The following is a 15,067-nucleotide window of genomic DNA, read 5'->3' as shown; positions in this document are numbered from 1 at the left end:
TTTTTTTTTTTTTAAAGTCAGGGTCTCGCTCTGTTGCCCAGGCTGGAGTGCAATAGTGTGATCTCAGCTTGCTGCAACCTGCACTTTCCAGGTTCAAGCAATGCCACCGCAGAGCTGCTCCCCCATACCCCCGCCCTGAGTAGCTGCGACCATAGGTGTTCACCACCGCGTCCAGCTGATTTTTATATTTTTGTAGAGACAGGGTTTTGCCATGTTGCCCAGTCTGGACTCGAATTCCTGGGCCCAAGGGATCTGCCTGTCTTGGCCTCCCAAAGTGCTGGGATTACAGACGTGAGGCACCGTGCCCAGCCTCACCAGTGCTTTTTGAAAGAATATACTGACTCATTTGGAGGAGTACAGGGAACCCAGGCATTAATATTTTTCTAAATTTTTTTAAACCTTCAAAATGTATGTCTCCAGTGCTTATCTCTCACCTGGGTTTAGTATGGTGGATTTAGGGAACTATTTTTATAGTTTTCTATACACTTTGCTGAATTCTTTATTTTATTTTATTTTATTTATTTATTTTTTTTTTGAGACAGGGTCTCACTTTGTTGCCCAGGCTGGATTGCAATAGCATGATCTAGGCTCACTGCAGCCTCGACTTCCTGGGCTCAAGTTATCCTCCCACCTCAGCCTCCCCAGTAGCTGGGACTACAGGCATGCACTACCACACCCAGCTAATTTTTGTATTTTTGTAGAGACAAGATTTCACCATGTTGCCCAGGCTGGTCTGGAGCTCCTGGGCTCAAGCAATCCACTCTCCTTGGCCTCCCAAAGTGCTGGGATTATAGGTGTGAGCCACTGCGCCCAGCCCATCCCCATGTTGTTCTCATAAATCCAAATCATCCTTTTGGGCATGTATCACTCGGGCCCAGCAGAAAACAGAACGCACACTCAAACTGGGTAATTGGAAGAGGTCCAACTTAAAGCAGAATGGAGAAGCTTAGGGAAAATAACAAAGGATTGTACTATATGTCAAGGCTAGCTGGAGAGCCACCCTGCTTCTGAAGGGGCGGGGGATGGGATGGTTACCTGACGCAAGAGAAAGCTGTTTTGAGGTCTTCATATGGTGGCTGTGGCGTTTAATAGGACAATGCAGCCACCTCACAGCCCAGCAGGGAGAGAGCCAGGGGAGTAAATATCACAACCTCACTGTCCCTTTGCCTTCAGACCTCCTGCCAGTGCCATCCATTGGCTGAACCCAACTGAAAGCCAGAGATAGGGGAGGTCTTGTTCAATTCTGGTGTGCCAGCCTCCGGGAACACAGGGCAGGCTGGGGCAGACCTGAAAGGGCAGATTTTCAGTATCCTCAATCTGTGCCAAGTTCAGACCTTGATTCCAAAGGCCACATTAGAAATTACTTATTAAACTGTTTGATATCAGTATCTATCAGGATAAAAGTTTATAGTTTGTGATCTCAGGAGATTTTTAATGAAGTATGTCCAGACTTGAAGATACGTTGCTTAATAAAAATTGCTGGCCAGGCATGGTGGCTCACATCTGTATTCCCAGCTCTTTGAGAGGCCAAGGTGGGCAGATCACTTGAGGCCAGGAGTTCCAGACCAGCCTGGCCAACAAGGTGAAACCCCATCTCTACTAGAAATACAAAAATTAGCTGGGTGTGGTGGCGCATACCTGTAATCCCAGCTACTCAGGAGGCTGAGGCATGAGAGTTGCTTGAGCCCAGGAGGTGGACGTTGCAGTAAGCCAAGATCAAGCCACTACACTCCAGTCTGGGCAACAGAGCTAGACTCCATCTCAAAAAATAAACATTACTGAGTCCTCCAGGCCTTCTTTCACATTCACATTTTAGGACATAACTAAAAAAATTTTTTTTATTGTAAGTGTACATACCATAAAATTTACCATTTTAACCATTTTTAAGTGTACGGTTTTGTGGCATTAAGTAATTCACATTGCTTTGCAACCATTACTACCGTTCATATCCAGAACTTTTTTTATCTTCCTAAACTGAAACGCTGTACCCATTAAATACTAACTCCCTATCTCCTCTTATCGCCCCTACCCCCTGGCAACCACCATTCAGCTTTTAATCTCTATGAACTTGACCACTCTGCGTACCTTATTCATGCAGTATTTGTCCTTTTGTGTCTGGCAGATTTCACTTAGCTTAATATCTTTTTTTTTTAAAGACAGGGTCTCACTCTGTGGCTCAGGCTAGAATGCAGTGGCACAATCACAGCCTCAATCTCCTGGGCTCAGGCAAGCCTCCCACCCCAGCTTCCCAAATAGCTGAGACTATAGGCACCTGCCCCTGTGCCTAGCTAATTTGTTTTTTTAATTTTAATTTTTTGTAGTGTTAGGGTCTCACCTGGGCTCAAGTGATGATTCTCCCCTCTTGGTTTCCCAGAGTGCTGAGATTACAGGCATGAGCCACTGAGGCCAGCCTCAGCTTAATGTTTTCAAGGCTCTTCTGTGTTGTAGCACTTTACAGTGATACATATTGTAATTTTTTTTTTGGAGACAGAGTCTTATTCTGTTGCCCAGGCTGGAATGCAGTGGCACAATCTCGGCTCACTGCAACCACCGCCTTCTGGGTTCAAATGATTCTCCTGCCTCAGCCTCTTGAGTAGCTGGGATTGTAGGCATGCATCACTACACTTGGCTAATTTTTTTGTATTCTTAGTAGAGATGGGGTTTCGCCACGTTGGCCAGGCTGGTCTTGAACTCCTGACCTCAGATGATCTGCCCTGCTTTGGCCTCCCAAAGTGCTGAGATTACAGGCATGAGCCACCGCACCTGGCCCTACATTGTTAATTTTATTTTATTTCTGAATATGTTTTCACTGATACATTTACTCTCATGGCTTTTAACTTTTACGTGTCCATTCCGATGTCTCACAAATCTGCAAGATGGATGATGTAAGAGTAAGGGTCGCAGGACTTAAGACATGGCAAATGAGTGGACCTGAGCAGGAGAGGTGGCATCATTTGGAGGAAGTACTCCAGATGTGGAAAGTTCTTAAATATGTGGGACTGACCATGGAAGAAATAAACAGCAGTAAACCAAAAAACAAGTTCTGAGCAGGAAGTGCCTTATGGGAACTGAGACATTTCATTTGGATGAGACTGCCAGGAGTACTATTTATGAATGACAAGCAGGGTGGGACAAGGTTACACAAATCTGAAGTGGGGCCTGAAAACGGCGTGCTGTGGCCAGACACATTCAGAAATGCCGGATTGAAAAGGATTCTTGCTAAATTGTCTCAGTCTTTAATATACTAATTTTTTTTTTTATGCTACTCTAAGAAGGAAATATGGTCTATAGCCTTCTTGGAATTTATCATGATCGTGCAGCTCTTGTATTTTGGAGCACAAAGATTAGTGTCCTCAGAACATGTTTTGGGAATTGGTGGGGACTAAACTAAGCTTCTTGGGTGCAGGGACTATAATTTATCTCCCATACAACACGTAGAAGATTCCTGGACACATCATTGGAGCAAAGCTGAATTAATAGGTAACTACCAAAGGCTTTAGTCCATAGAAAGTGTTAAAATATGCTTGAGGCACAAAAAAAAAATCACTGCAGATTTGAGTCTTTCCCGCATCCCCCAATGAATGGGTAAGACTGAATGAGTGTCTCCTTTTGAGATTAGTGCTCAGGCTTTATTTTTTTCCCAGTTGGGTAGACACTTGGTGATAGGAGTTGAACTGCTTAGGACAATAGAGGAGACTCTAAATGCTACTGTCTGCCACCAACAAGATTAGAGAGTAAATACTTAGAGTGTTGGATAAAGGGTCATCAAATGATTCATTTACCCAGTCACGCCAAATTTTTAGTTTGCATAGGGCTTTGGTTGATGCCATTTGGCTTGATAAATATTTGTTGAATGTATGAATTATAGAAAATAGGAAGACGTGTAAATTCTTATCCAACTGTGTTATATATAAAAATTGACATTTTAGAAAGATTAATCAGGTTTACTGCCATTTTAGTGGGGAGAACAGAGCTGCAATTCTGTTAAAATTCCTTGTATTTTAATTTGTAATTCCTGGCCAGTAGGAATTTGTATTGTATTTTGTTTTGTATTTTAATTTGTAATTAAATTTGTATTTAATTGTATTTAATTTGTATTTAATTTAATTTGTATTTAATTGTATTTAATTTGTATTTAATTTGTAATTCCTTGTATCTTAATTTGTAATTCCTTGTATTTTAATTTGTAATTCCTTGGCCAGTAGGGAGAGGAAAAAGATACTTAAAACAAAACAAAACAAAAAACTGCTGGCTGGGCGTGGTGGCTTACACCTATAATCCCAGCTCTTTGGGAGGCCGAGGAGGGCAGAGCACCTGAGTTGAGGAGTTCAAGACAAGCCTGGGCAACATGGCAAAACCTCACCTCTACAAAGAAATTAGCCAGGTGTGGTGGTACACGCCTGTAATCCCAGATATTCAGGAGGCTGAGGTGGGAGGATCACCTGAGCCTGGGAGGCAGAGGTTGGAGTGAGCCAAGATCACGCCACTGCACTTTAGCCTAGGTGATAGAGACCCTGTCTCAAAAAAGAAAAAAACCACCAACAACAAAAACTGTAAACAAAATATTGGGCTCTAGTTAAGATATATATGTCGAAGTGGTTTATTTTGAAGTGCATCAAAATAAAAAATATATATATATATTTGAAATGCTTCCAAAAAATAACACAAATTGATAAATGAATAAAGGGATAGATAATATGTGGTAAAGTAACTGCAGTAAGATGTTAATACTAGAATCTAGGTGGTGGGTGTAAAATTCTTTCAACCTTGCTGTTTGAAAATTTTCGTAGTAAAATGTTGGAGAAACAGAAAAATGGAAGTCTAGAGGATGTTGAAGGAAGAACCAATGAGGTTTAAGAAAAGTGATGTTTGCCATAAAAAGAACGTGGGCATGGGAATCGAATAGGCCTGAATTTGGGTTCTGGTTTGGCTATTCATCAGCTAAAGAGATTGAGTAAATTGCTCAGTGGTGGTGCTGGGTTTTGAACCCAGGCACCCTGGCTTTGGAGACTTGCTGTCTACCTTGCGGAGTCATGAGGATTTAAGCTCCTAGATCAGTGTCTGATACTTGGTGGATAATCATACAGTAGCTATTGTTCTTAGTGTACCATCTGCCATAGAGGATGAAGAAGTCCCAGATATTAATGCTTGACCTGGAAGAGTTTTATGACATTTCTGTGGCACTGTTGGCAGTGCCATACATAGATAGACAAGCTGGAAGGTAAAACTATTTGTAGGGAAGAGATGTAGTTGTAGATAAGTAGAACTTGAGATTTTGATATGAATAGTTTCATATATTGTGACAGGTTGGATTATTGGAAAAACGTTTTTGAAAGATAAGAATAAAAAAATAGTTTCATATATTTTCCCAAACTTCAACAAATCATCTGTTCACCAAAAATCTGAGAATATTTTATGTGCCAGGCAGAGCTGTAGACCAGTAAACAAAACAAATCTCTTCCTTTACAGAGTTTACATTCTAAAAGGGTTTGTAGAATTTTCTTTCCAAAGATATTTATATTTCAAATGAGAATGATTCTCTAAAGGTGGAAAGACAGACATTCACCAGAAAGGGAAGAAGATGGTGTTTTCATAGCAAATTTTTCTGCTGTCCCTGAAATCATGCCATCTAGGCAGTAATTTCCTCGGTGTTCTCTGAAGCCCATCTGTGTTCTGATTTCCTCTGCAGTTCTTTTTACTTCCATCTGGAGTTGGTGGAACAGCTTATAGAAGCCATTTATGATTGTTTCAAAATATATGCTCAGGCTTCTAAAATGGCTCTGGCATGAATAAGAGTAGCTGCTTTTCATAGTATATACAGGGCAGAGAAAACAGACGAGATTCATCATATTATACATACTTTCGGGTCTCACACATGAATCATGTCATTTAGCGAGGCCGTGACTTCAGTACCCTTCTGGGGTGTGTGCTCCTCAGCGATTACGCACTCATTCCAGTGGAGTAGGAGGTCAGTCAGTGTTTATTGAGCCAGATTCTCCTCTGCTTCTGAGTCATTTTCTGGTAGAGTGAAAGGTTCTCTGGGAGAAGCTTTAACTCTTTCAGATTACAAGCGTTACTCCCTTTGTGTAATAGGGTAGTTCTCTAAGTAATCATATGGGGCTTATGCTAATTCTTTACTTGATATTTTAGATAATTAGATATATTTAGTCTGATAGATGAAATTTGAGAAAATGTAGTATAAGGAGAAAAATAGTATCTACATTGGCCCAAGGTTAAGGAATTGTTTTGATAACATATAACCATCTAGATGGCTAAGAAGTTTGCAAGACATTATGTGTTTTTATTAAAAAAAAAAAAAATACTTAGGACACCACCCATATGTGGAAATCAGACATCTGGCAACTTCAGTCCTCTGGAAGACAGCCAGAAAGTAAGAAAGGGGCCTCAGTGCACATAAAAATAACTGTTGAAAAACCTCTACCATGAACACGTGTCCTTTCCCACCACAGCAGAGTTTGTTAGCCTCACATTTAGAGCTTGTTTACTTTTATTTATCTGGGAACTATATATAATTTTGGTAGTGTGTGTGTGTGGTCTCCCCTCCGTAGCAGATCATAAGCAGCAATGTAGCAAGGGGGTGGAAAAGTTGACGGAGGAGAGCAGAGGGTAGGCTGACATTGAAAGAGAAAGGCCTGAAAGATAGACAGTGCTGATATTGTGTATCACAGCTTAATACAGTAATGTGTAGTCTTAATAATGAACTTGGACCCATCAGCCAAAGAGTAAATCATGTTCAAGTTCTTCTAATAAAAAAGTCGGCCGGGCGCGGTGGCTCACGCCTGTAATCTCAGCACTTTGAGAGGCCAAGGCGGGCGGATCACGAGGTCAGGAGATCGAGACCATCCTGGCCAACATGGGGAAACCCCGTCTCTACTAAAAATACAAAAAATTAGCCGGGCTTGGTGGCGGACGCCTGTAGTCCCAGCTGCTCGGGAGGCTGAGGCTGGAGAATGGCGTGAATCCGGGAGGTGGAGCTTGCAATGAGCCAAGATCGCGCCACTGCACTCCAGCCTGGGTGACAGAGCGAGACTCCGTCTCAAAAAAAAAAAAAAAAGTCAGAGAAGTCTGGAGTGTGTCTATTTTTAAACAATCAAAGTTAACCAGGTTTTGACATGTTGAAATGGTAAGCTCTGTAGTGTTTATATGTTTGAAATAGCACATTCTCTGGAAATGCTATAGCAGTGACACAAATTTGAGCTTGCAGTTGATTATGGAAATGATGCATTGTAATAATGACTAACATTTATTGAGCAGCTACTATACCAGCCCTGACCTAGGTGCTTTCACACTGTTAGCATACTGGTTAAGGCTCTGAAGACAGACAGATTTGGTTTCCCATTACACCTCTGACTTACTATGTGACCTTGGACAGCTATCATCTCTCTGATCCTGTGTCCCCACCTGCCAAATGGGAACCAATAACATATGATAGGGTCCTTGCGAGGACTCAGGGAAGTACGTGGTACAATGCATGTACCTAGGAAGTACTCAGTGAATGTTAGGCACTATTATAACTTTAATAGTCTTGATGATTATTATGAAAGTATGATTATCTCCATTTTTCTGGATGAGGAAACTGAAGCCGAGAGAGTTTAAGTAAGATGTCCAAGGTGAAATCGCTAATAAATAGTGGAGCTGGGCTATGGACCTCGGTTTCTCTGACTCCAGAAGCCTAGTGCTTTACATTCGTATATGCTGCCTCCTCAGCATGTAATTATAATTAGATTTTTTTTTTGGTAATACTTAGAGAAAATGTGTGAGTAGCATCTGTGGGAAATACCCACTTACCACTTCTCTTTTCCACTGTGGACTCAAGTCATCTTATAGACAAAAAGTCTGTAATAAGTAACACAAAGATAACCTACCTTTGCTTGACAGTAAAAATTAAATAGGTAATGTTTGATTGTGTAGCATGATTTATTAACATCTTCTAGGTACTCCATATTAATATACTCAATGATTTATTATATGCCTAATATGTTTATCCACATCAGTGTTTTCTTGGATGTAATTTTTTTTTTGAGACATAGTTTTGCTCTTGTTGCCCAGGCTGGAGTGCAATAGTGCGATTTTGGCTCACCGTACCTCCGCCTCCTGGGTTCAAGTGATTCTCCTGTCTCAGCCTCCGGAGTAGCTGGGATTACAGGCATATGCCACCACGTCCAGCTAACTTTGTATTTTTAGTAGAGACCGGGTTTCTCCATGTTGGTCAGGCTGGTCTCAAACTCCCAACCTCAGGTGATCCACCTGCATTGGCCTCCCCAAAGTGCTGGGATTACAGGCGTGAGCCACCGCACCTTGCTGGATTGTAAATTAACAGACGTCAGGTATGGTGGCTTCTGCCTGTAACCCTAGTACTTTGGGAGGTCAAGGTGGGTGGCCCAGGAGTTTGAGACCAGCCTGGGCAACATAGTAAAACCCTGTCTCTACAAAAAAATACAAAAATATTATCTGCGCATGGTTATGCATACCTGTAGCCAGAGGTACCCAGGAGGCTGAGGTGGGAAGATTGCTTGAGCCCGGGATATCAAGGCTGCAGTGAGCCACTGCACTCCGGCCTGGGCCTCAGAGTAAGACCCGGTCTCATAAATAAATAAAATTAACAGAGCTACCACCATCTTTTCTTTTTTTGTAATTAGGCACTTCATGCTTTTTGATGTGATGATGGTTTTGTGTGAGATGGAAGTTAGAGTCCTCATTCATCTCTGCCAAGACCAAATAAGTACTTGAGCTGATTAAAGAAAAATAGACTTGTACTTGGGAGGATGAGGCAGGAGGATCACTTGAGCCCGGGAGTTTAAGGCTGCAGTGAGCTATGATTGCACTCCAGCCTGGGCAACAGAGCAAGACCCCATCTCTAAAAAGAAAAGAAAAGAAAAATAGATTTCAGGCCTGGGTACTCTGGTGCTCTTCAGCTGTTCTTTTAAGAGATCTAGGGAGAAATGTAGCTGTCATCAAGGCTGATTGTCTACAGGTGGATAGATATCCACTACTTACGTCCTGTCTTTCTGCTGCTTCAGTACATACTTCGGTTCCCCAGCCACATGCATCAAGGTAGTGGACACATCATCCTGTTACAGCACAGACACCGCAACAGTACAAGGATTCTCTCTGGGGTTGGGGCGCTAACTTCTGTGAACTGAGAACACATACTTGATCTGGCATAGGATGCTAAATCTTATCTGGAGGTGCCATCTACATAGTCCTTTCTTCCTTTCTTACAGATTTTTACTTTTCTAACTTTTTTAAAAAATAAAATAGAGACGAAGTCTTGCTGTGTTGCCCAGGCTGGTCTTGAACTCCTGACTGCAATTGATCCTCCAGCCTCTGTCTCCCAAAGTGCTAGGATTACAGACATGAGCCATTCAGTAGGTTTTCCCTTTCCTTTTCCTTTTTCCTTTTCTGAGACGGAGTGTTACTTCATCGCCCAGGCTGGAATGTAATGGCATGATCTCGGCTCACTGCAACCTCTGCCTCCCGGGTTCAAGTGATTCTCCTGCCTCAGCCTCCCAAGTAGCTGGGATTATAGGCACCCACCACCGCGCCTGACTGATTTTTGTATTGTTAGTAGAGACGGGGTTTCACCGTGTTGTCCAGGCTGGTCTCAAAACTCCTGACCTCAGGTGATCCGCCCACCTCGGCCTCCCAAAGTGCTGGGATTACAGGTGCGAGCCACCGCGCCAGCCCCCAATAGGTTTTCCATCTAGGCCTTTGAGGCATGGTCCTGCTGCTGTTCTTCAGGTTGTGGTACATTTGTTTGCAGATAGTCTCAGTAGGTAGGAACCAGAATGCCCTCAGTTTAAGTCCCGGCCCTGCTGCTGTGAGTGCTGTGATCTTGGACAAACAATGTTTTCTAACTATACTGAGCCTTAGTATCCTAATCTTTAAGATCATTATGGGGAATGCCATATTTAAAATCCCTGCTTTTTAAAATATTGTATTTTAAAATTACCATGTTGTCTGGTGCTTTAAAAATGTTAATTTCCTTACTGCCCTCTTCAGGCATTCTGAAAATCCTACATTTGCTGACTTGAATCTTTTCTATCACTGTGAGGTCTAGGTTTTTTTTTTTTTTTTTCCGTAATTCCTGAATTCCTTTGAGGGCCAAATGAAAAATATATGAGGAAATTATTATTTTTAAATTAGACCAGGTGTGGTGTCTCATGCCTGGAATCCCAACACTTTGGGAGGCCGAAGCAGGAGGATCACTGAAGCCAGGAGTTCAGCACTAGCCTAGTGAGATCTCATCTCTACAAAAAAAAAAAAAAAAAAAAAAAAAAAAGGCCGGGCATGGTGGCTCACGCCTGTAATCCCAGCACTTTGGGAGGCTGAGATGGGCGGATCACTTGAGGCCAGGAGTTTGAGATGAGCCTGGCCAACATGGCAAAACCCGTCTCTACTAAAAATACAAAAATTAGCTGGGCGTGGTGGTGCATGCCTGTAGTCCCACCTACTTGGGAGGCTGAGCCTCGAGAATCACTTGAACCCAGGAGGTGGAAGTGGCAGTGAGCTGAGATTGTGCCACTGCACTCCAGCGTGGAACATGCAACGAGTTTTCATCTCAAAAAAAAAAAAAAAAAGCCAGACACAGTGTTGTGCGCCTGTAGTTCCAGCTACTCAGAAAGCTGAGGTAGGAAGATCACTTGAGCCCAGGAGCTGGAGGCTGCAGTGAGCTATGATCACACCATTGCACTCTAGCCTGGGTGATAGAGCGAGACCTTGTCCCCACCGCAAAAGAAATGGAAAAAGAAATGAGAAATAACTTTGATATTTTAAAATATGAGGCCAGGCACAGTGGAGCATGCCTGTAATCCCAGTACTTTGGGAGGCCAAGGTGGGCAGGTTGCTTGAGCCCAGGAGTTTGAGACCAGCCTGGGCAACATGGTGAAACCCTGCCTCTAGTAAAAATACAAAAATTAGCTGGACATGGTGGCACATGCCTGTAGCCCAAACTTCTTGGGAGACTGAGCTGGGAGGATCACCGGAGCCCCGGAAGTCAAGGCTGCAGTGAGCCGTGATTGCTCCACTGCACTCCAGCCTGGGCGATGGGAGTGAGACCCTGTCTTAAAAATAAAATAGGAAGTACTAACTTATTTGCTTAGCTTTGGCTTCATTTTAGGAATATTTATATCTTAAGCTTTATCATTCCCAAGAAATAGATCTATATTGCAGTGTCTTAAATATTGATGTTTTCTGTTTCTCTTGATCTTTCTTTCCAGGTTATAAAACATGGAGGCCGGCTCAGTGGTTCGAGCCATTTTTGACTTCTGCCCTAGCGTGTCAGAAGAACTGCCGCTCTTCGTGGGAGATGTTATTGAGGTGCTGGCAGTGGTGGATGAATTTTGGCTTCTAGGAAAGAAGGAGGATGTTACAGGTAAGTAAGAGACTCATAATGGACCACAGGCCCTGACTTCTTTCCATATTAAAAATAAAGGCCAGCACTGCACTCCAGCCTTGGCGACAGAGTGAGACCCTGTCTCAAAAAAAAGAAAGAGCCGGGCGCGGTGGCTCAAGCCTGTAATCCCAGCACTTTGGGAGGCTGAGACGGGCGGATCACGAGGTCAGGAGATCGAGACGGGCGGATCACGAGGTCAGGAGATCGAGACCATCCTGGCTAACACGGTGAAACCCCGTCTCTACTAAAAATACAAAAAACTAGCCGGACGAGGTGGCGGGCGTCTGTAGTCCCAGCTACTCGGGAGGCTGAGGCAGGAGACTGGCGTGAACCCGGGAGGTAGAGCTTGCAGTGAGCTGAGATCCAGCCACTGCACTCCAGCCTGGGTGACAGAGCAAGACTCCATCTCAAAAAAAAAAAAAAAAAGAAAATTATTCCTAGCTGGGGTCAGTGGCTCATGCCTGTAATCCCAGCGCTTTGGAAGGCTGAGATGGGTGGATCACCTGAGGTCAGGAGTTCAAGACCAGCCTGGCCAACATAGTGAGATAGTGAGACCCTGTCTGTACTAAAAATACAAAATTTGCCAGCTGTGGTGGTGCATGCCTGTAATCCCAGATACTCAGGAGGCAAGGCTGGAGAATTGCTTGAACCCAGGAGACAAAGGTTGGAGTGAGCTGAGATTGTGCCATCGCATTCCAGCCTGGGCGATAAGAGCAAAACTCCATCTCAAATAAATAAATAATAAAAATAAAAATAAAGGCTGGGCACGGTGGCTCATGCCTATAATCCCAGCACTTTGGGAGGCTGAGATGGGAGGATTGCTTGAGACCAGGAGTTTGAAACCAGCCTAGTCAGCATAGCAAGACACCATCTAAATAAATAAATAAATAAATAAATAGGAAAGGACGGGAGGGAGGAAGGGAAAGAAAGAAAGAAAAGAAAGCTAGCTAAGTGGGAAGCCCAAGTCAATAAATTTCAGAATCCTTTTGTGTTTTCTTTCTGTATTCATATGTGGTCTCTACCAGTTAGGGGAAGATTTCTGTTACCATTCCCTCTCTCTGTGTTGCTTCCTTCAAGAGGCTGCACTGCTGGACACCAGCTGCCCCAGCCCAGGTTTCTATCCAAGTCTTTCCCTTTCCCCCGCTTTCCCTTCCCAGGTCTTTATCCTTTGTGTTCAGTGCTATTATTCCTCTTCTCAAAATATGTGTTGTTCCTTTCTTCAGAACCCTGTTGTTTACACTGCTTTTCATAACCAGCTTTATGATTTGTGGAACACAGGTGCTCTCCACCTTGTTTTCTCTGGCTGTCTTCTTTGAACATTTTCTACCCTTTCTTTCATTCTTCACTTGATCTTAGGCAAAAGGCTGAGAAGTGATCTTTCTCTCATTTTCTTCAAAGGAGCATGATTCATCCTGTTCATTCCCTCCTGGACCCATGGCTGGCCCAAATTTATTAAAGTTATCCTTTACCCTACTACATGCTACCTACCTCCCACATTCCATGTACCTGGTTAGCTTTCTTCAATTCTGTAAGATACATGTTCACTTCGATTTCTTTCATTAATTAGCCTAGGGAAGGGTGGAAGCCTTTCCCATACCGCATGCCTCTGTGTTAATCCAATCCTTAACTTGCATATATTCATATTTATGTAAGTCTGGGTTGGAGTCCTTCGAGCACACTCTGTTGACACTTAATCCACATTTGAGAGATAAATTATTTCCCAGTAGAAATGATATCTCAACTGAGACAAAAATGATGAGAAGGAGTTAGCAAGGCAAAGATGGAGGCAGAGAGGATTGCTTGTTGAAGGTCCCTGGAGTGTGAGAACACAGGGGACCTAGAGAAGTTTAGTAGGGCGTGAGGTGTGAGTGGTTGAGGGGGAAAGGTGGGCTGGAGAGATGAGCAAAAGCTGGATCATGGGAGTATGCCATGGTAAGGAGTGAAGGAAATGGGAAACCCTGAAAGTGCTTTGAACATGATCAGATTTGAATTTTAGAAAACTCACTGCTGCAGACTTAAGAATGATAGAAAGGGACAAAATTGAAGGCAGGGAAGCATTTGGAAGGTTGCTGCAGTAATCCAGGTGAGAGATAGTGATGGCGTGGACCAAGGTGGTGGGTCTGGAGATAAACAGACCCAGAGATAGAAGGTAAAATCAATCAGACTTTCTGATACTTTCCAATTGGCAGGCCCTGTCTTTCTACCACCACCAATTAAAACCTTATCCACCTTCAGATTCAAATACTATTGTTTTCATAAAGTTTTTTATGTTCTTCCTGACCTATTACCTATCTTCTTTGAAATTCCGTGATAATTTGTGTACTTACATTGTGATACCAGATTTCAGGATTGAATTATTATTTGTGTCTGAATTCGACTTTTTGTCTGAACTAGGTTTTCAGATCTTTGAAGACCAGAACTATCTTACTTATGTTTTCCTCTGTGGTGTGCTTTGCATATAGCAGCCCCCAGTAAATGCGTATGGAATTGAATTGCATTCTCTCTGTTCTGCATGCATCTAGTTTTGTGCACTATACCTCTCTCCAACAGATTCTCCAATTATGAGTTTTCACAGAGTTTTCAAGTTAGGGTCTATACATGGACTCAGAAGAAAAGTTTTTGTCCTTATACACAGATGGAAAAATAAATTTCAGTATTAAAATTTAATATGCTTGCTTTTATTTTCAGGACAGTTCCCCAGCAGTTTTGTGGAAATTGTGACCATTCCCAGTCTAAAAGAGGGAGAGAGGCTGTTTGTGTGCATTTGTGAATTCACATCCCAAGAATTGGATAGTCTTCCCCTCCATCGAGGTAAGCTGCTCATCAAATAGTAGACTATTTGAAATTAGATTTTTGGCGTCTGGCCATTTCAACAACCAGATCCTTTTTGAATTTGTGAAGTGGCTTAACCTCTAGAGAGTCCTTGGCAATACCAAAGTAGCGTGGACGTAATGATGCCTTATAGTTTAGTACCATTTTACAATTTCCACAGTATTTTCTCACAAATATATTCTCACTTGATCCTCAGCACAGACCTGGGAGGTAGGAAAGTGGGGATTATTAACTGTATTTTATAAATAATGAGAGCAAAATTCAAAGACTGTTGGCTAAAAGTGAGAAGTCTTGGCCTCAGAATGTGAGCTCATTATATTCTAAGTCCAGGATTATCTTTCCACTGCCCCCATGCTGTAACCACACTTCCGGCTCATGCTCTCTCTCTCTCTCTCTCTCTCTCTCTCGAGGAAGTAGTCTCACTCTGTTGCCCAGGCTGGAGCGCAGTGGTGCGATCTCAGCTCACTACACCCTCTGCCTCCCAGGCTCAAGCAGTCCTCCTACCTCAGCTTCCTGAGTAGCTGGGACCACAGGCACATGCTACCACACTGGGCTAATTTTTAGTAGTTTTGGTAGAGATGAGGTTTTGCCGTGTTGCCCAGGCTGGTCTCAAACTCCTGGGCTCAAACAATCTGCCTGCCTCAGCCTCCCAAAGTGCTAGGATTACAGGCATGAGTCACTGCGCCTGACCAACTTCGGGCTTTATTTCTCTTTTTTTTCTTTTAAAAACTGATATGGGGCATGGGGGGAGGGAGAAAAAAAGAAAAAAACTGGATACGGCTTTGCTAACAATATTACCATTTATTAATGCGTAATAGT

General features: G+C 42.9%; 1 protein-coding gene across 3 annotated transcripts in view; it reads left to right on the top strand.

The window, feature by feature from the left end:
* Positions 1–15,067, top strand: part of DNMBP (dynamin binding protein) — a 120,276-nt gene that overhangs the window by 26,034 nt on the left and 79,175 nt on the right. For all 3 annotated transcript variants that reach the window (XM_007963822.3, XM_038009433.2, XM_073019247.1), the window contains exons 2-3: positions 11,241–11,395; positions 14,105–14,227. In XM_007963822.3, the coding sequence (XP_007962013.3) occupies positions 11,251–11,395; positions 14,105–14,227 (268 nt within the window). In that variant the 5' untranslated portion in view covers positions 11,241–11,250. The remainder of the gene's footprint in view (positions 1–11,240; positions 11,396–14,104; positions 14,228–15,067) is intronic.

This window comes from Chlorocebus sabaeus, chromosome 9 (genome assembly GCF_047675955.1).
Source record: "Chlorocebus sabaeus isolate Y175 chromosome 9, mChlSab1.0.hap1, whole genome shotgun sequence".
Taxonomy (NCBI): domain Eukaryota; kingdom Metazoa; phylum Chordata; class Mammalia; order Primates; family Cercopithecidae; genus Chlorocebus; species Chlorocebus sabaeus.
This window is presented reverse-complemented; position numbering and strand designations above follow the sequence as displayed.